A 20,643-nucleotide genomic window follows, 5' to 3' on the forward strand; every position below is an offset into this window, starting at 1 on the left:
TTGAGATGGGACTCGCGTTTTCCGATGGGGAGTTGTTTGGCCTCCATGATACTTGAACAACCCTCAAAATAACCAGCCCTTCATCCGACTGACCAGACGGGCTGGGCTTCGAGGGAGTATTATATCTCTGGAGTTTGTACAACAACCAGACACACACACACAAAACGTGCACATGTGCACAAACAAAGATTCACAATACACACATTTTGCAGTGTACTGGATATCAAATCTGCCTTGTTGTCAGTAATGCAAGTTTACTAAGGACGGACACACACACACACACACACACACACACACACACACACACACACCTTTAACCCTAAATAGGCCTACATTTTGTTTTATATCAATGCATTGTTGCATTGAAACAAATACTAAAGTACAGATACAGATACAATTTACTTAAGTCCTACAGTAGGCTAGTAAAATATGGTCTTCATCATTTTGTGTTCATCACTGGACATCTGTGTGTCCACTAGTGCAGAATTATGCTATACTTCACAAGTAAGCAAATAGATCAGGTTAACTATTCTCTGATGACCTCCATTGGAAAATGTGAGAATTGCACATACAGTATTGGCTGTGTCAACCATACAGTATTGTAACTTCATATTCAACACAGCAGCAACAGCATGTGAGAAATACATTCTTTATTCAATATATACAATGTGATGTTTGTTTTGTTTCCCTTTAATCGATTTTCTAAACTGCATGATGATGGGTTATGGTTAAATGGGAATAGTAATTCTGTGGCACAAAATTAACATGTCATGTGTATATAGAAGATAATCAAATATCTTAGATACAAAAAAAGCTATCATATTTACATTACATCAAATACTAATATAATAATCTACATTACAACATAACTGTTCTTAGAATATATACAAATAGCTCAGTATACATTGGAGGTGTAGATCTCTAGTTACTAGTTGTACAAAAATCTAAATATTATGGGAGCTGGCAGTATTTCTGATTAGATAATTTAGATTTAGGACATTTCCCTCACAGCACCAGGGCCTTTTTGTTTTAACTCATTAAAATCCACCGTGTTCATTTATCCATTTGTTACTCCAAGGGCGTACAAATGTAACCAAATCACGTTGGTTACCGTCTCTCTCTACACACTATCAAATCCTGAGTGTTAATTTAACTTCTGAGAATGTACAAATGGAACACTCTGGGGGAGTTACAGAACAACAAAGGGGTCCCATTTGGGTTCCTATTACTAACTATGAATCATTTAGGTAATTTAGTTACCCTTGCAGATCCATTTTGTTTCCATTTTGTACACTCTCTAAAGAGTTAAATTATAACGCTGAAGATGTAATTTAATTTCAGACAAAGTCCAGGAGGATGATATACAGTACTCCTCCTCTCATCTTTTCACAGGAAGATAAGCAATTACACTGTGTGGGCTTGTCCGCCCCTTCAACTCTTCAAAGTGGAATTTACCTCATTACTGTCAAACTTATTGTAGGCCTATATGTGGGAAAATAGAGTCCAGCAATTAGGCCTCTGCCTTTCAGGTGGATTACCGGCCAATCCAAATGCTTGGCAGCAGAACAGACGCAGAAAAAATAATGAAAGAAAAGAAATTGCCAAATTCTTTTACTGGAATCCAAGGGATAACTTTGTCCTCAGAATTCTTGGTTTAAGGCAGTGGTTTTCAAAGTGCAGTCCGGGGACACCCAGCGGTCCTTGGGGGACTATTAGGAGGCCCCCATTTAAATGAGTAGTTAATTTACTTAAGTATAATTCAATTCACCAGAAATCATTATAAACGTACAAAAGAAAAGTATGACTACAGCTTGTTTCAAATCACCACTATTAATCTATTATTCATGTGAAATTACATTTAGATAATTTTATTTAAACCAAAAATATATTTTCATATGAGGGACAGGATTATTTGAAATAGGGGTCCATCATACGACAATGAACTTGTTTAAGGCAATAGACTGAGGTATTGCAGATAAAAGTAGGCTGGACAAATAGAAAGGCCCTGAGGGCTAGAGCGTCTAGACAGTGGTACTGAATGCGTATGGATTTAATAGAACACAGTGGCTGCAGCCAGCATTCTCTAACTGAAATATAGGCTAATCATATGCACCTTGTGCAGCATGAAGATGGCACAAAACAGTCTTGTGTCCTTGTGTGAACCTGGTGCTCTTCTCTAGAGAAGTGGTTCTCAATGTCAGGTCCAGGCACCGCCAACAGTCCTTGAGGAGGGGGTTCCAGGGGCTCTCCACGTAAAATGACTGATAGTTAGGAACCAAATGGATCCCTAGGCTGAATTCACAACAGCAGCTGCGCGTGAATATCCGTAGTGCAGACATTAGCAAAACACAATGAAATGTGTGAAAACGTCCGGTCTTCAGTGTGGACAGCACCACAGTGGAACTTTTCTCAATGTCAACACTTTTTTGTACATTTTTGCTGGCTCCATCACCTGCCATGGCGGAGAAAATGGCGGTCGCTCCCCTTGAAACCTCGCTGCTTTTCAGAAGGTGGCGGCAAAATACCACTGCTGGTGTGAATTCAGCATTACGGGTCTATAACTCTCTGATGTAACATAACACAAAGGAGTTTATATTGCAGCTTAGATTGGGTTCCCAATGATACAAATCATGATGGGGGCCTAATACATATCAAACTGGGGGGGTCCTTGAAATTAAAAAGGTAGAAAATCACTGGTCTAGAGGTCCTGTTTGAGTTTCTCTATGCTGTAGTCATTATCCAGGTCTAGTTTGGAGAGGGTCTTCTTCACCCGCAGGGCAGTAAGCCGTGCCGCTGGGCTCTGGAACCAGCACTCCTTCATGATCTTCACAATGGCTGACAGGATCTACAAAGACATACACATGGATTAAAGCAAAATAAAACCTCATGACTGAAAAACTATTGTTAGGCCAATTCCTAATATGCGATGCATGAAAGAGCCCTCACACACACTAGCAATATGTATAATTATTTTGTTTTAGTAGACATACAGCCAGACTGTTGAATAAATTGTAGATTTATGCTAAAGTCGGCCTGAAGGTTAACCTTTGCTTTCATGAAATATCCGAGATTATTATGACTTGGAAGATTGAACATGTTGCTAGTTTGACCACTACTCTACCACTACTCTACCGAAAATGGCCTATTTTCATGCCATAGAAGACATGCTGACTTCTATGGAATCCTAATGACTGAAATCAGTCATGGTTACTGAGAACTTTAATCCATGCATACATTATTATAAATAATGTTGATGTTAGGCACGGTTTCAAATACTGCAGTATTGTATGTGGTGGGGTTTCTCTCTGTCTACCCCGTAAAATTCAGGGAGTTAATTTAACTCAGAGAGTGTACAAATGGACGGGCCCATTTGCCTCCATTTGTTCACTCTCTGAGTTACAAACCCATTAAGGGTCCATTTGGTTCTTAACTATCAATCATTTAGCTAATTTAGTTCCTCCTACGGGTCCATTACCAGCTCAGTAGCATTGTGGTTAGAGTGTCCTCCCTGAGACTGGGAGACTGAGGTTCAATCCCAGGCCGAGTCATACCAACGACTATAAAAATGGTACTCAAAGCCTCCCTACTTGGCACTCAGCATCAAGGGTTGGATTAGGGGTAAGTGCCTGCGTCATGTCCAGGCGGTGTACTTGTACATCAAGCTGCCTCATGCTACAGAAACAGGAGATATCCTCCTAACCTATGTGTCCCATGGCTTGGGTTGGTTCCCAAGGCTACTTATGCTGGTCCATTTGGTTCCATTTGTATCCTCTTAGAGTTAAAGTATCTTAACACTATCACAAAATATATTCTTCTATGTGTGAGACATAAAGTAGATTAAATATATGTTATACACAATGCAAAATTATACGGCTGTGTCTGAAATGTGACTGAAATGAATTCCAATATCAAATATGATAATACTAATTGTTAATAAAATATGGTTCAATGGCTGGCCATCACTGTACAGTATAATTTCCCCTCGGTCTATGTGATTTAAAATAGATTAGCGTCTCTATTCTGGGGTAAACATTTGGTGAAAATACCCAGTCTACACGTTAACAACTTGATGCATTGCCAAAGATCCTTGATATATTACCAAGATAACCAATGCCAATCTCATGCCCCGCCACTATAATGGTTGGTGGTGCGTGGTCTCCAAAGTGGGCACTGTCGGTCACTCTACATCTACATGCATGTCAGATCTTGTGAACGTCCTATGATTAAGTGTTGTTGCTAGATCTCGAGAGCATGTGGCTGACACAGACACATGCTGTGTAATCATTTCCTCCCGATTTGTCTGTCTGAAAAAGACCAGAATGTTTGGAACAAATGTGGCTTGTGGGGAATGGTCCAGGTCCAATATTTAGTTCGAAAGAATCTGTCATAATCTGAGCTCATGATCACTTCTCCTACAAGTCCTACTCACAGTCTCCTAAACCTATAGGAAATCAGTCGAAGTTTGGAAGTCTTGGTTCTCCCACCGTCTTTGGCATTGTGGCGCATTGTAGATTGGCTATTGTCCGCCCCGGTTAAGTGATTTGGTATTGAGGGTAAAAAGGAGTAGACAGACCCTGGTTAAATATAAGTATATAAGTAGGGTTTAAGTGGTTTAATGTGTAGTGTGTGCATGTTGTGTCCTCTGATGCCTCACCGGGTGGGAGTGCATCCTGTTGTGCAGGCTGGGCCTATGCTGGTCCACACACACCACCTTCTTCATCTCCTCAAAGCTGGGATCCGACGGCACCATGTCAAAGAAGGGAGGCCGGTACTCTTCCACGATTCCTAAAACAAGAGAAAAGAACAAATAGTCAGTGTCCACCGTTTTCTTCTCAAATTCTGTCCGGAACAGAGCATATGCCACTGTAATGAAGTGATCGAGAACAGTCACGGTCCAATCTCCATCGCAAACAAGCTAACACATACGCCCTCAATCCTAAAGGGTTCATCCTAGGCGGTCTTTTTCAGCAGATCACTCTTCACTCTTCACACTACACACTCACAGCACCGTTCACTGCAGTGTGTCAGTGATCAAACCCCATCCACCTCCCCAGCCCCTCCCTGTGGCATTTATTCCTTCAATTTACATTGTATGAATTCTGTGGATTCCCTAAAAGGGACACAGTGCAGAATTTATTTTAAGGATTGTATGAAGTATGACATCTGTGTTCCTTAACGTATGTCCTTGAAGGGTTCAAAGCTATGTTCATGTAATAACTCTGTATATTACGCTCTGCTTCAGGGAGATTAGTGATCTCAGCTCTTGCGTCACATTTACGTCAACAATCTGTAGTATCACAGGAGCAGAGTCGAGACGCCAAAATGTAATGCAACATCATTGCAATACATAGTTTATCTTGACAAAACTGTCTGACAGAACTGGCTTATGCTTGATTTATACTCTGTTGCACATCAGCGTTACGCGCTGAAAATCGGTCCTGGGGAGGAGGATTTGGTGAGAAATAAATGTGGACACGAGTTCTGCATGAAATATGAAGACTTAGAGAGAATAATCATCAAACTGAGAAAAAGCATTGACCTGTTTACAGTATGTCTCCTCGTTGTGTATAAACAGAATGTAGATTTCACAGCGTGCCGGACTGAAATAGCACACGTTATAACTCCTGATAGGCTGAAGTGGGAGTTCTGTAAAGTATGTTGGACAGAACGAGAGCGGGGAAAGATACGGGTTCCCTGGGGACTGAACTGGGATGAAGCCCTACAAGCTCTGCTGAGTGTGTGTGTGTGCTGGAGCGTGCACACATTTGTGTGTGTGGGTCTATATTCATTTGCTGCATGTATTGACGCACATGCATGCGTCTGTGTGTGTGTGTGTGTGTGTGTGTGTGTGTGTGTGTGTGTGTGTGCGCGCGTGTGCATGTTCATCTGCATGTGTCTATTCACACGGGCATCTGGACTATGTGAGAGCGAGTGCTGACACCAGATAAGACTGTTTATAATTACTGAAGAGCTAATCATTGGAGAGGATAGTAGAGGCAGACACAGACTCAACTCAAGCATACGAACAGCCAGCTAGGAAAACAGTGGAGCGCTGAGAGAGCTGAGGCTGACTGCCTCCTACACATACTCTAACAGAGACATGCAGACACTGTGACAGAGATGACACATTTTCAACATCACGTGCTTGAATGCATGGATAAGACATGTCATCCATGGATCCATGTAGACCCCACGAAAAGCACATCTGGAATGACTCTCTCCCTTGGATCGACAGTCATTGGGTGAATACATATTTTGGAAACCACTGCCATAAACCAAGAGATCCTGGAAAAAAATCCCATGAATTCCAGAAAAAGTATTGTGCTATTCCTTTCTTTGTCTTTCTTCACTTGTGCTGCTGTCAAGCACAAATAGACATGGCGATGTCTTTTGGACAGTATGTGTCCAAAAATGCGTTTGATTTCGTGTGCTTGCATTTCAGACAATAGCAGATGTACAAGCTCACGACATGTTGCATGTTGACACATTGTGGGCTTGTATTGTATTGTGAGCCACTATTTTATACCTCTAAGGGACTCTAAGGGTCGATGTAGTATAATGAAAAGACATTTCTGCCGGCTATTGTGTTTGGCTAGTAGTAGGTACCATTGACGATGGTCCTGCGAGTGATTTCCCAGAAGACCAGGCCGAGGGCCCAGATGTCCGTCTGCTTGTAGGACTCAAAGATGTCCATACGAATGGTCTCATCCAGCACCTCGGGGGCCATGTAGCGCTTGGTGCCCACACGAGGGTTGTTACCCACATCCAGATAGTCATTGGACTGAGAGTGTATTACTGCCAGACCTGAGAACAAAGAGCAGAAACACAAGAATGTTTTGCATTTCAAGACATCCAATGGATTCTCCACAGATTCCATGACAACAACAACGATGAACATGCTCTGCAATGTTCCATTTCCATGTCCTTCCCCTCTCCAGCTCTCTCACCCAGGTCAGCGATGCAGCACTGTCCATTCCTCTTGACCAGGATGTTGCGGCTTTTCAGGTCTCGGTGGGCGATGGCTGGTTTGCCCTGGGTGCTGAGGATCTCTGTGTGCAGGTGCACCAGGCCACAGGCCACAGACAGGCTCATCCTCAGGCAGCTCTCAGGGTCCAAGCTGCTGTACTGCAGGAAGTCATAGAGCGAACCCAGCTCGTGGAAGTGTGTGACAAGCCACAGCTGGGTGCTGGAGTTCTTGGACGTCATGTCGGAGGCTATGAAACCTAAAGAAAACAAAGTGTTTGTGTCACTGCATTGGGTGATGCAATGAAATCATGGCGCCAGAAAAATGTGTGAAAAATCAAAGAAGAAGGGCCCCTATGGACTAACCAGGAAGTGTAGCCCCCACAGCTGTTGTTGTTGTTGTTGCTCTAAGAGGAGCAGCATCATCAATAGCTTAGCTTGTTTTCATGTTTTATAAGGTCCTAAACATCCTAGATTGTCTCATTTTGAGCAGAAAAAGGACAAATAAGCACGCGAGCCACGTGCAAGATTGTGTTAATAAGAAACAGGAGAGTGTATTCTCATGAAGAATTCTTTGTGTTCAGTACCGAGTATGTTGTCATGTCTGAGCTGTACAGTGTTGTAGATCTCCGTCTCTCTGAACCAGGACTGCTCATCCCTGGAGGAGAAGATCTTCACTGCCACGCTCTCCCCCATCCATGTTCCCCTCCACACCTCACCGTACCTGCCCTTACCTACAGAGAACAGTAACAAAAGCAAAACATTATGAAAAATAAATTGCTTCCCATACTGATATACAGTATGAGTCTTTTTTTTATTTTTATATATATATATTTTAATAATAGAGACAGGAAACCCAGTGCAGAGAGAGATAAGGGCGTGCAACATAGTTCTGCAGATGGAACCTGACTGGGGATGCCCTGACTATGTGGTTGATTCACTATCTGGTTATCTACCAATGAAAGAAATCAACTGACCGACACACTCCACCAGTGATATCTGTCTGGCCATGGTCCTTTGCACCAAATAGGGGAGTCCTGTCCCACTGCCCGATGTGCAGAATTCATCATAGATGTCCTACATATTCAAAACAGACAGACGGACAGCGTAGAGAAGAGAGGTAGAGAGAAACACAGATAAAGTGAGTCATAATAAGAAAGGTTCCAAGTACCCTGCCTTTTTTATGAACCTTTTAATGTGTTTATTGTGCAATGTGTCTCTCTAATGGCTCTCACCCCATATGTCGGGTCGTCCCCATTTGGCACCTTAATCATGGTGAGGTCGCGGTCGTCAGTGCTGCCCAGTCTGCAGTGTGTCTGCCGCGTTCGAAGCCACAGCACCAGGCCACACGTGCCCACCGCTACGATGACCAGCACCAGCACAGGCACTGCCACCCACAGTACCAAGCCGCCAGTTTCGGGAGGTGTCGTTCCAGCTGGACAAACATAAACACACAGTTGAGAGCACAGACAGGGTCGGCCCTAAGCACAGGCGGTACAGGCTACTGGTTCTCAACATTGGGTCCTTGAGGGGGTTCCAGATGATTAATAGTTAGGAACCAAATGGTCCCTTACAGGTCTGTAACTGAGGGGGCACTGGTGCCAAAAATATGTTATTTCTCTCCTCTTTTTGGGTCGAAAATATATTCTTAATAGAACACAAAGCACAAATATGCCCCCACTCCCCTCGCCTCACCACAGGAGTCTGCACAGTGCACATGTATGCTAGTTAGAGCCATATTAGTTAGCTTGGTAAATTATCTTTTTTTTGTTCCATCTGACCCATAAATCTCAAATGGTAGTGTACATAAATTGGCAGGTGAGACATAACCACCTCATCTACCTCTACTCATAGTCTGCAGAAAGTGAGTTGACTAATGCGGCACCTATTAACCCACGAGCCATGTCTGATGAGGTAACAGAGTTCGCTCCTATGCCACCAAAATGTGGAACGCACTACCAATGACTCAAATTGGTGGCAATTCTAGCTGTAGTGGCCGTAGCTGAGTGGGCAGAGACTTGAGAGAATGTCTGGTAATCAGAAGGTCGCCAGTTTGACACCTGCCCACCCTAGTCTAATTGCAGAAGTGCCCCTGAGCAAGATACTATACCCCTAACTGCTCCCTGGGTGCCGTAATGGCACGTCCCCACTGCTCCTAATAGATAGGCTAAATACAGAGGACAAATCTTCAGTCATAAATAAATACTACAAAATAAATGAAATAAAATACTCAAGGGGACTACATTTTAAATGATTATACATGCACAAGAACACCTCAGTGGTGTTCCCTAGCCCACACATTGGGCACCATCTATAGACGGTGTCTAGTGATAGTAAAAGGCTTTCACAATCTTTTAAACATTTCCTTTTTTTTTATCTTGAGGAAGCTGTAGGGAATAATATTGTTTTAAAACTGGACAACAAAGTGGTATACCATATCATTATGGACTGGGCCTGGGTCCAATAAGTGGGCTTGAAATTACATTTACAGTAACTGATCACAAGGGGGCAGCATTTACTGATTTTTCATTGGGAAGCCAGGACTCCAGGCATCCAGAGATCACAATCACCTCCTATGGCATTTTACACTTTGGCTATTTGAAAATATAAATACCGATCAACAAGCTCAATGTGGGGCCACGTTGTGAGATCTGCATTTCTTTTTTAACTGTGTGAAACATTTTGATTAAAAAATTAAATAAAAATAGGGACACCACACCAGGCATGATGTGGTTAATCGTGTGCAGAGGGTCATGTTGGGACGTTGGGTAAACCACACCAATGCAAATGCAATGGTGTGGTTTACCTTAAAAAAAAACGTTTTGTCCCAACGCGACCCTTTGGTGTGGTTTGGGCTTTAAGACTGAATTAGGAACACAGGTCTGCGTGCTCGGAAAGGGACGGCCCTAATGGTACACATCCAGGATGCTGAGTTATGCACATGGTCCATTCTAATGGGGCCCACAATGGTGCTAATTCACTTCTGCAAATTGAAGGCAACTCTTATCTAAATGAGAGGCTTCGGGTCCGTGATCCTCAACGTGTGGGCCGAGGCCCTCTGGTGGCCATGAGGATATTGCAAGTGGGACCCCAATTAATTGGCAAAACACAAGATTTTAATAATAATATAAAATGATATATAATATTAATGAATCGATTGATTGATCATTCATTCATTCATTCATCCTTTATCCCATTCTGACCGGGCACCCATTTTGGTGTTAGCATCATGTTATGCTTTACCTATTGAAAAATAGCAGATCTACAAGCTCATATCGCGCCACCGAGTGGCGCGATACGAGCTTGTAGGTCTGCTATTTTTTGAAAAATCGAAGAGCGACTGACATTTTTAGAATCTGATCTCAGGTCAGAATGGGTTCATCAGACCAGTGTGTGTCCAGTGGAAACCTCGCATGAATCTGATCTCAGGTCAGAATGGGTTAATGAATCGATTGATTGATCATTCATTCATTCATCCTTTATTTAAAACTCTCAGAGAGATCATTGAGGGAGACCTTCATTTACAATGATGCTGAGATGATTACACAAATAACGTAAGAACAACGAAGAAAGAGAACATGTTTACAACAATCAGTTGAAACAGTTGCATGTACAAGTAATGAACGGCTATTATGGAAATTCCTAACATGGCCAATAGATGCTTTGGTTTAACCCATTTAGACCTTCAAATGTATACGTTGTTATACATTTGAATCCGTTAGCTAGCTCTGTGTCTTATTAGTTGTTGCTTTACATGTAGCAGCATAATAATTTTTCTTACATTTTTTAATAAGAATATAAAAGGTTTTTTAGAAACATTAGGTTAGGTTTTAGAAGGCGTTTTTAGAATCGGCCTCAGGTCTCGTTGCAAGACGTTCCAAAATCCAGATGCACTAATGTTTAAAGCGGTCTTTCCCAGTTCAGATTTGGCACGAGGAACCTGAAGGACCAGCCATTCGCTAGAGCGAGTGATAATGTGACTAGGGTTCTGACGCAACATGGATGAAATATTATGGTGGAACAGAGAACCACTGCTTTTAGGCACTGACCTGGATCTGGAGGCACCGTGGTGAAGGCATTACACTGGTCAGTTTTGCAACAGTGGACGTAGAAATTGGCGAAGGACGTGAAGCACTGCTCCATGTAATTGACCTGGGAGAAACATCCTCGCTCCTCGTAACCGTAGACCCTGGTGTAGAAGCAGATGTCTCCCCTGCAGGTCCCGTTGACGCACGTGTGTTTCTCGTTTTCACACGCGCACAGCAGCTTGTCGCTGTCCTCGTCTCCGGGGACTGGGGGGACATGGTGGGACAACACGCACCCTCAGTGTTTGAACAAAATACATATAGAGTTCTCTTTCACTGAGTTAGGGTCTATGACACGTATCACAAACATATCTCTTTTTTACGTGTTAAGTTTAAAGTTTACGTTTAAAGTGTGTTGTTGTGTATTTTGAAGCACATCATATGGCGGCTCTACGGCTGTCATGGAATGTGCTATATAATAATACATTTGACTTGACTTAAAAGGTGCTGTAAGTGTTTTATTAAGTGTTAAATAGCTCTATATTCCCCTAGCAACAATGAAACCTGCCTGAACATGTTATTCCTGTTTACTAAAGAACTGGGGAGACAGGGAGAACCCTGTAACTTATACTAAATTATTTGTAACGGCAAAAAATATCACTTACATCACCTTTAACTTGACTACAGTTACACACAATAATTATTGTACACACACACACACACACACACACACACACACACACACACACACACACACACACACACACACACACACACACACACACACACACACACACACACACACACACACACACACACACACACACACACACACACACACCCCTACCTTCTGACGATGACACCTTTGATGAATCATCTAGATGAGCCAAGACAAAATGGGTTACAAAGAGATGAGTTCAAAAGTCAAAACAGTTCCTCTATAGAGCTTTCTTACATGGATCAGGAGTATAATACGCTATACTCGTAATGGGACCTTTAACTTCCTGGAGGGGAAACCCCAGTGTAATAGTGAGAGATATGTTCACGACATTTCCTGCCAGCTGCATGATATTGTCAGAGAAGGGCAAGGCTATACAGTGGCTGTTTGGTTAACCAGGAAAGGTATTTTTGGTGAATTTGTGTGGTGTGGTGTGAGTGTGAGTGTGAGTGTGAGTGTGTGTGTGTGTGTGTGTGTGTGTGTGTGTGTGTGTGTGTGTGTGTGTGTGAGAGAATGAAAGAAAGAATAAAGGTTTCAGCAAGAAGAAAATAAAAGATAGCGGTAGAGAGTGTGTGACAGGAAATATAGAATGAGAGAGAGCGACACCCAGCCCCCCACCACCCTCGGCTCGAGTCCCCTTTTCTCAGAAGCACCTTGGTACTAGGATCCTTTTAGTCTCGTTGACTGAAGAAGGGACCTGACTATATCAACCGGAATAATATCAAGGTGCTTTTTGGGGGGGAAATAACAAATTAGGAATGTCTAAACTCCCTGGCACAGCAGGAAGACTCACACTTCCTCTCTGCTATTGTTCCCAATAGCAGATGTGTGCCAGCCTGCCAGGCTGTCTCTCTTGTGTACCCACAGTAGGGGAAACAAACGGCACACACATACACAACACAGACTAAAGTGGTCACACCTAGCCAGTAGCCACAAAGTGTCATGTGCACAAACAAGTAATACAAGCAACACAGTCACACATCACACACACGTAGGTATGTACGTACAACGTCTTACGTACTCACAAGTAGCTCACACAAAAAGGGATACAGCCTCGCAAACCCACAACACATGCTTTGAAACAGACAGCTGCGTAATTAAAGGTTGACTGGAATGGGTGGAATGCTACAGTATTTATTTACTGTTAAGTGGCAGCTTTATACAACTTCCATCTCTGCTGTGTGGCTGAGTGTTGCACACATCTTGTCTTGTGTGCATGTGCGTTTTAATTCACCTGCATGGACAGCAGAGTTCCACAGCAGTGCTCCTGCCAGCAGTACTGCAACCAGCGTAGAGCTCCCCATCTCTGTAACACAGCAGGACACATACAAGAAAACTGGCATCATTCAAACTGGCATGGTTAGAATCAATGTGACTTAACTTAAGCCCTGTATGCTTCGTCGCATGATGGTGTTGTGTTACTAGCCGATCGACAAGCTTCAAGATCAATGAATCAACTTCTTTGAAGTTTGAATATGTTTGAAAGTGCTTAAGCCGTCATTAGAATAATGGTGGCACAATCTCTGTGAATGTTCAATTTATAACCTGTGGTGTGGTTGATATTACAAAGGGGTGGTGGCGGGGTGGGCGTCAGTGTGCCATGCAAGTCTCTCGAGACAGACTGTTGACTATGTCAAGTTCAAAGGAAAAGAGAGCGCTGTTTTACCTTTATTTTTTGACAATAGGTTCTCAGATTGGTGTCATGTGTACATGACAGCAGCAAGCACCCAGCAGAACCATGACAGTCCAACGGAGGGCGCTATGAGGGCTAAAACAACACTGTGCCAGGACAGGGACCCCGCCTGTCTGCCGTCACTGTAATTGTGGTGGGTGGGAGAGAGGGCTTTAGGGAAAGGCCACTCTTCCCAAGCAGCCACTTAGTGTTTATGTTGATTACGTACGTGTGTTTGTGTGTGTGTGTGTGTGTGTGTGTGTGTGTGTGTGTGTGTGCGCACGCGAGAGAGAGAGACCATGTGTATTGTAGCCCCATGCTACCCAGTCTCCAGGCCTGTCTGATCCTAGGCTGCCCTGCTCACAGAGTAAATATTGATGGATATGTTTCCTGCCATTGAGGGGCCGCACCCTCGCTGGCTAGCCAGACTCAGGTCTGCACATTGTTTGGGCCCCGGCTGCCACGGGTCACACGAGCAGGAGGGCTTTGAGAGCCGGTGGACTCACAGTACAGTGCACTGTATTCTGCCACTTCCACGCAGAGATGTGCTAATGTTGCATAATCCTAATGTTCAAAGTCATTCAGATAAAATAGAACGGGGGCAGGAGGGTTATCACTGGAATGAGGAACTTAAATGATTACAGAAACATCTAAAGACATGGATGTTCTCACGTGCCGTGATAGAAAGCCCATTCTAACTCTGCATAACTTCATCATTTGACACATTGCAGCACATACCATGAAGTATATCCTCTCCAAACCCGGGATCTATTCATAAGGGAAGTTGTTTCTCATGCATGATAACACGGCAAAATACAGTAATCTGTGCATATGAAATAGCTGAGTAATCACAATGGTATGTGGGGTGAGTGTTATTTTTGCGATAATCACATAATGACATACTGTAAACTCTGCAAGTAAACAGCATATTCAAGTCACGTACGACTTTCAAAATCCAAACGTGATAACAAACTATCACATAATCAAGTGTGGTTTAACTGATGAAGTGAACTTAGCAAATAGTCGACCCTTAGATCTCCATCTATGGAGCTGACCGGTCTTGACATTCCATTATGTTGATCCTTCCCCATCCATCCTTCCTCTTCGATGTCTCCCTTTTGACTGATACCTGTCCATTTAAACTCTAGACGGGACTGCCCCAAAGTTATTAGTGCAGCCGTGCCCGGCAGCCGGCGAAAACTAGAGTTCTCAACAAGCCCGAAAATTAAGATTTTACCCCTCATGCCAAAGCGCCAGTGCTCGCCCAGCAGTCTGCTGTCACCCAGGCGGATATGTTGATCTTACCACCCCCATTCCAAAGCGCCAGTGCTCGCCCAGCAGTCTGCTATCACCCAGGCGGATATGTTGATCTGACCCCCCCCCCATTCCAAAGCGCCAGTGCTCGCCCAGCAGTCTGCTATCACCCAGGCGGATATGTTGATCTGACCCCCCCCATTCCAAAGCGCCAGTGCTCGCCCAGCAGTCTGCTGTCACCCAGGCAGATGCGTGCCGTGCACGCGACCTCGCCGCGTCTTACTGGTGATAAGATCTGTTTACTGTGTGTGTACGTAGTTGTGGTAATAGATGGCAGGATGTAGTGATGTATTATTGTTGACTAATAATCAGTCAACTGATTTGCCGATTATAATAATACGTTATGCTTATGTTCAATATCTGGTATATCAATATGGCTCAATATTGCATGATACTGATGATTTTCAGAAACATCTGTCTTATTTGTTCATATAAGATGTAAGATAAGCATCATATGGTTTATACAATTATTAATGGTATGATAAGAATATGATGCTCAGACCACAGTGGTCGAAACGTTGTCATACTTTTTGAATACATTTTCTACTGGGAGCTGAGTAAAGCCCATCACACACCGGGTGCGCAGCGACACGGCACAGGCGGTGCCGCGCGGCAACACCTGGAAAATAGAACCGTTGGCGTATCGGAGCGTCAGGCGAGGCGTGAACGCGCGTCGGACGCCGCCGGTGTGCGATAGGTTAATTGAAAATAACGGAGGCGGCTGTTTTGACGCGCGGCGTTCGCAGACGGTGTGTGTAGCCCTTTACAGAGTGCAAACTTCCCTTCCTTCTTCTCCATTAAAACTTGTTATTTTGTTGCTATGCAAATTGTCCCTCTGGGCATATTTATGTGCATCTTCAATGACAACGGACGGTGTGTGGATCTTCTGACTGCCCTATCATTATACGTCCGTCAACAGCTCCCATAGAAACTACGATGATAAACACACATTTCCTACAGTACAAATTACGGTAACTCATGAAACACACAAGGGTATTTGTCTGTTGAAATTCCAGCACAGGATCAGGAAAGTCCGCCTTTGGCTTTTAAGTGCCTGAAAAAAAACAGAACAAACTACAGGAAACTTTTAAAATGTAATCAACCATAACGGGGACACCGCCATTCCGACTACATGGCTTCCGTTTGTGTGGTTATAGGGTTAGGGACAGGGTTAGTAATGAGCGAGTCACAACAACTTACGTCAGTAGCCTACTGGTTGAAGGGTATACATTACACACCGAGGACAAGGACAAAAATATATATTTTTGACATTATACAGGCTTCAAATTAAATTCAATTAATTCAATTAAAAAAATAACATGTAAATGCTTGCAACGTGGCACTTTAACCCATTCTGACCTGAGATCAGATTCATACGAGGTTTCCACTGGACACACACTGGTCTGATTAACCCATTCTGACCTGAGATCAGATTCTGAAAATGTCAGTCGTTCTTCGATTAAAAAAAAATAGCAGACCTACAAGCTCATAGCGCGCCACCGAGTGGCGCGCTATGAGCTTGTAGATCTGCTATTTTTCAATAGCTAAAGCACGACATGATGCTAACACCAAAACGGGTTCCCGTTCAGAATGGGTTAAAATAATGTAATAATGAAATGTATATCTTCTCTTCAGGGGGTCCCTGGCACAAAACCTTTTCAGATATAAATTGTCTGCGGCCAATGGGGCTCCTTGACATGAAAAAGTGTGAGAACCACTGGCATACAGTCTACATACAGTACATATAGGATGAAAGGTCGACTGTCGGGCAACTGCTTTTGGACTCCAGCTAAGCTTATGAGAACAGATCATATAAACATACTAAAACCACAAGACATATTTTTTACCAAGAAAGACTAAGTAGGCTATTTCCTGTATCATGTAGCGTTCATGTCAGCGGTGGTTAATCTGTGGGCCCAGCGGAGCAGTAACATAAACACAGCTCCCCCACACACAATCGCCTTATTCTCAATGGAGGGGGCATAAACTGCTTTTTTTTCTCTGGACGTTTCCAGACATTACATTATCTTCCGTTAGGATCCCGGGGGTAGAAGAACGGGCCGTAATCACATCCTATATCATACACACTGACAACCTTAGTCTCCGACACACTTCCTCCCTCTCTGCATTCTCCTGTTTGTCTCATATCTGTCAATGCTACACTTGGCGTGACCCATGAGGAAAGGGGCTGCCCCAGCATGGAGGAGAACCATTGTGATCTCTTCCTCTCATCTACATAGGTTTGACTTTGGGGAGAGAGATCTCTCATTCCATCTGGATGATGTGTGGTATTTTAGTGGTGGTGGGGGTTACAGACTGCATCATCAGATGGCCTCATCTGGCTCCTTCTCTGGAAACAAGTACCCCAGGGGTCAGGTCATACTAAGCTCCCTCCTTTCCCCCCCCCACTCTACACAGTACACACCAAATCCCTTTGCCAAAAAATAGCCGATCTACAAGCTGTGAGCTTGTAGATCTAGTTTTGTCAAACGTTCACCCCAGAATAGGGACGATAGGGTTCATGTGGTTATTAAGCAAATGTAAATTACACAATCATGCGTCTCAGTTGGCAAGCTATCCAAAAATATTCACATTTAGTGTGTGTTTTATGTCATTTAGTAAATAAACTTCAAATCTTTAATCCTCTGACTGTTGTGAGTTGTGACTGGCTGCTTTGTTGTGATGACAGACCGGCATGTCTGATTGCATCTTCGTTGCATAGACAAGGCTAGGCTTTTAGCTTTATGCCTCAGCTACTGTGAGCATGCTCTCACATGCACTGGAAGTTCTGTCTAAGACACAGGACGACAGATGGTTTCTGTACAAGTCCATTTGTTTTTGCGCTGCCCAAGTGCCCATTACAGCTGTGAACGTCAGACTTCTTGCTGATAATGATTTAATGAACGGTGCTTATAGTTTGATTGTTAAAACTGGTGTAGCTGATTTGGTTTTTCTTTTCTTGCTGTGTTGGAATCAGACCTGAGAGAAGAGGGATATTGTTTGATGTCACAGATACATAGCCATTAAACTGCGTGTGTGTGTGTGTGTGTGTGTGTGTGTGTGTGTGTGTGTGTGTGTGTGTGTGTGTACTGGTATGTATAGTACATCCATGGGGTATGTAGAGTGTATAAGTATTGATAAAATATTGTATTGATATCCTAGCACCTGAAACATCATGCCTTGCCTCTCTCTCTCTCACACACACACACACACACACACACACACACACACATGCACGCACACTTTTATGTACATGCTGCATGGGTCCATGTGTGTTTGATGGGGTTTAAGAGAAAAGACAATTATAGTGAGATAGATTTATAGCAACCTGACCCTTGCAGCCTCTTTAGCTTATCTTAAAGCAAATATTTTGATTAAAAAAATAATGTTTATCCAGCAAAACCAGCTCATCATCATCATTCCTCTTACAGCAAGTGCAAGTGATGATATAGTACTGGCCTATGTCCCCAAAAAGCACAGGATATTACATTATAAAACAAAATATCATCAATTACATCTGTCTTTATGTATGGCATAAACATTTTCATCGACAAGGGTTTAAAACAATTTGATTATTATCAGGCTAACGGAATATGCAATAGCCTATACAGCTGTATAGTTGATCTGTTCTAATCTGTGGACAATAAATTCTCGAAAAGAAAAGAAAAGAAAAGAAAAGAAAAGAAAAGAAAAGAAAAGAAAAGAAAAGAAAAGAAAATATTAATTGAGGCTGTCTTTAGTTGGTGCCTCTTCAAGAGCAGCCAGGTAGAGAGTAGAGACTCACTTCAGCACCGGTTGACTCACTAATTATCACCTGTGTGCTGCTGACATTCTGTTCTGGAAACACGTGGACGTTGAGTCACTTGCTAAAGGTAATTTTACACTGAATTGGGCTACAGAACAAACTACTTTGTGTATTATATAATATAACATTATAAATAAAATACATAAAAATCGTTAAACTAACAGCCGGATTGATACATTACCTATATTCTTCCAGTCGCGTTTTCAAGTAGACAAATGTATGTCTCCCATGATAGTCTAGTCTCGTATCCGTTTGTAGCCCCTAACTCTTTCCAAGGAAAAGAAAAATACTTTTTAAGCCTACACAGCTACACCCGCGTCAGCATTTCACGACCGAACCATTTACTTTTGGCCCAAAGAAGAATAAGCTAAAAGCCTTCAACTAAACAGCTGTTTAAAATCCAGAAATCTCACATCCTTTCCCAGTCTCTTCGTTGCGGATCAACCAGTGTTTTACGCACACGACACGGGGCTCCCACCAAGTCCAGGCAGGACTAGTCTTTCTTTAATTCTCCTTTATTGCTCCGATAAAAACAGACGGGACTCATTAATCCGTGACATCTGCGACAAGTTCAAAGCAGTTCTAGATGACTCGAGTTAACCGGGGAAACGCAGCCATGTCGCCGGTGGCTGGAAGGCGCACTGGAGGAGCAGCCGCGTATATCTGTGCCCAAAATCTGCACTGATAAACCCGAGAAGACGAAACAGAAGTTTTGGAACATGACCAGACTTCTTCCGCTTTGAGAACTTCACAAATTGCGTCTCCTCGTAGGTCCCATTTCGGTAAACTACGCACAAACTTTGGCCCGTTCCCGATCCAGGGGCAAGATTACAGATTTTAAATAGGATTTCGTCCCACCCCTTATTGTCTCTTGCGGGGTCTGGCTGGAATGTGTTCTCATAGCGGCTTTCCTGTTGCTTACAAACCTCTCATTTTCCTTTTCCCCTGCTGGTGCCTTGTCTGCCTATACAGCACACTGCATGAGGAAGAATGCACTTTTAGAGACTATGCTGTGATGTTCAATGATAAAACTTTATAGAAACTGCATGGATCTGATTATTCTGATATCCCACACCTAGAAAAATCCCCTTAATTTTTGCAAACTTTATTAATGAAACACTGGTCTTCAGTGTCAGACAGCACAGTGGAGTAGGCTATACTACAGCTGGCGATGATGTTTTTTTTAAATCTTTTAAACCTTTTCCATCTGCAAAGACTTTTCTCCCTCTGTTATGAATTCCCTCCAATGTAGCCTACTCCATATTCTGTCTCTATAAAAGTATGTTTTTAACAATGTGCTGCTGTTGGGTTCTTGTAGCAGGCAGCACTGTCTCCTCTAATTGCCTGTCAGAATATGGACAATGGCAGAAAGGAGGCTGACCTGTACTTGCCATGCCCACAGGGAATGGATCCGAACACCGTTCCCTGCTGAACATGACGCCTATCTCGACACCCAGACAACAGACAACTGTGGGATGGAGGATGACACAGATCTGTGGTCAGTGATACTCTAATGCACTCTCTCTCTCTCTCTCTCTCCCCTTTTGCATCGTTCAGTGCATTATCAATGCAATGTCCCTTACTCCCTTCTATTTACATGATTGTTATCGTCACTCTCAGTCGTGTGGAAGGTTAACCTCTTTAATATGTCCAAGACTTACCTTGGTTTCAGGATTCAAATTCAAAAACAGCAAAAGTAGCAGATCTACAAGCTAAAAAAAAAAACGGCGCTTCGCGGCATGTTTCATGCTTGCTGATTTGCTACTTTTTGTGTGACGCTGTGATCAAGTAAAAGAAGGCCATTCATTTTTACGAAAACCCCCCCCCCAAAAAGTTAAAAAATAACAATAATAAGAGGTTTCTGCCCGCCAGAGAGTCTCTTCTTTGTCAAAATTCACCAGAGACTGAGCAAGATGTCCTCATGTCTGTGGTAAAGAAATCCCCCTCCTCGTTCTCAGGCTTTTAATCTCTGCTCTTCTTGGCCTGTGGGTGCAAAGACACAGCTGGGAGTTTTCACCATCATCAGCTCTCTTGTAGAGAAGAGAGCAAAATTGTTCCATTTTTTTTTCTTGATCAGCATTTAAATTTCCTTCCTCATTAATCTGTGACCTAAGCAGCTGTTTTTCCTCAGTGTTCTTTCAGCAGC

At 43.1% G+C, this 20,643-nt stretch overlaps 1 protein-coding gene across 3 annotated transcripts; it reads right to left on the reverse strand.

Annotated features, from left to right (window-relative positions):
* Positions 1-633: 633 nt before the first annotated feature.
* On the reverse strand, positions 634-20,401 carry acvrl1 (activin A receptor like type 1). Of its 3 annotated transcripts, XM_080764778.1 has the most exons (12): positions 18,911-19,324; positions 18,679-18,764; positions 12,941-13,012; positions 11,836-11,865; positions 11,013-11,255; positions 8,199-8,398; positions 7,941-8,040; positions 7,551-7,697; positions 6,948-7,223; positions 6,607-6,804; positions 4,655-4,785; positions 634-2,845 (listed from the first exon to the last, which is right to left on the reverse strand). In XM_080764778.1, exons 3-12 carry the CDS (start codon positions 13,008-13,010, stop codon positions 2,699-2,701), a joined length of 1,542 nt encoding a protein of 513 aa, XP_080620904.1. In that variant the 5' UTR covers positions 13,011-13,012; positions 18,679-18,764; positions 18,911-19,324; the 3' UTR covers positions 634-2,698. The 3 variants fall into 3 exon arrangements, with proteins under 3 accessions (XP_080620904.1, XP_080620906.1, XP_080620905.1); XM_080764780.1 differs by lacking the exons at positions 18,679-18,764; positions 18,911-19,324 and adding an exon at positions 20,159-20,401; XM_080764779.1 differs by lacking the exon at positions 18,679-18,764.
* Between the last annotated feature and the right edge of the window lie 242 nt (positions 20,402-20,643).

Source organism: Protomyctophum bolini (assembly GCF_963924005.1).
Source record: "Protomyctophum bolini genome assembly, chromosome: 5".
Classification (NCBI taxonomy): domain Eukaryota; kingdom Metazoa; phylum Chordata; class Actinopteri; order Myctophiformes; family Myctophidae; genus Protomyctophum; species Protomyctophum bolini.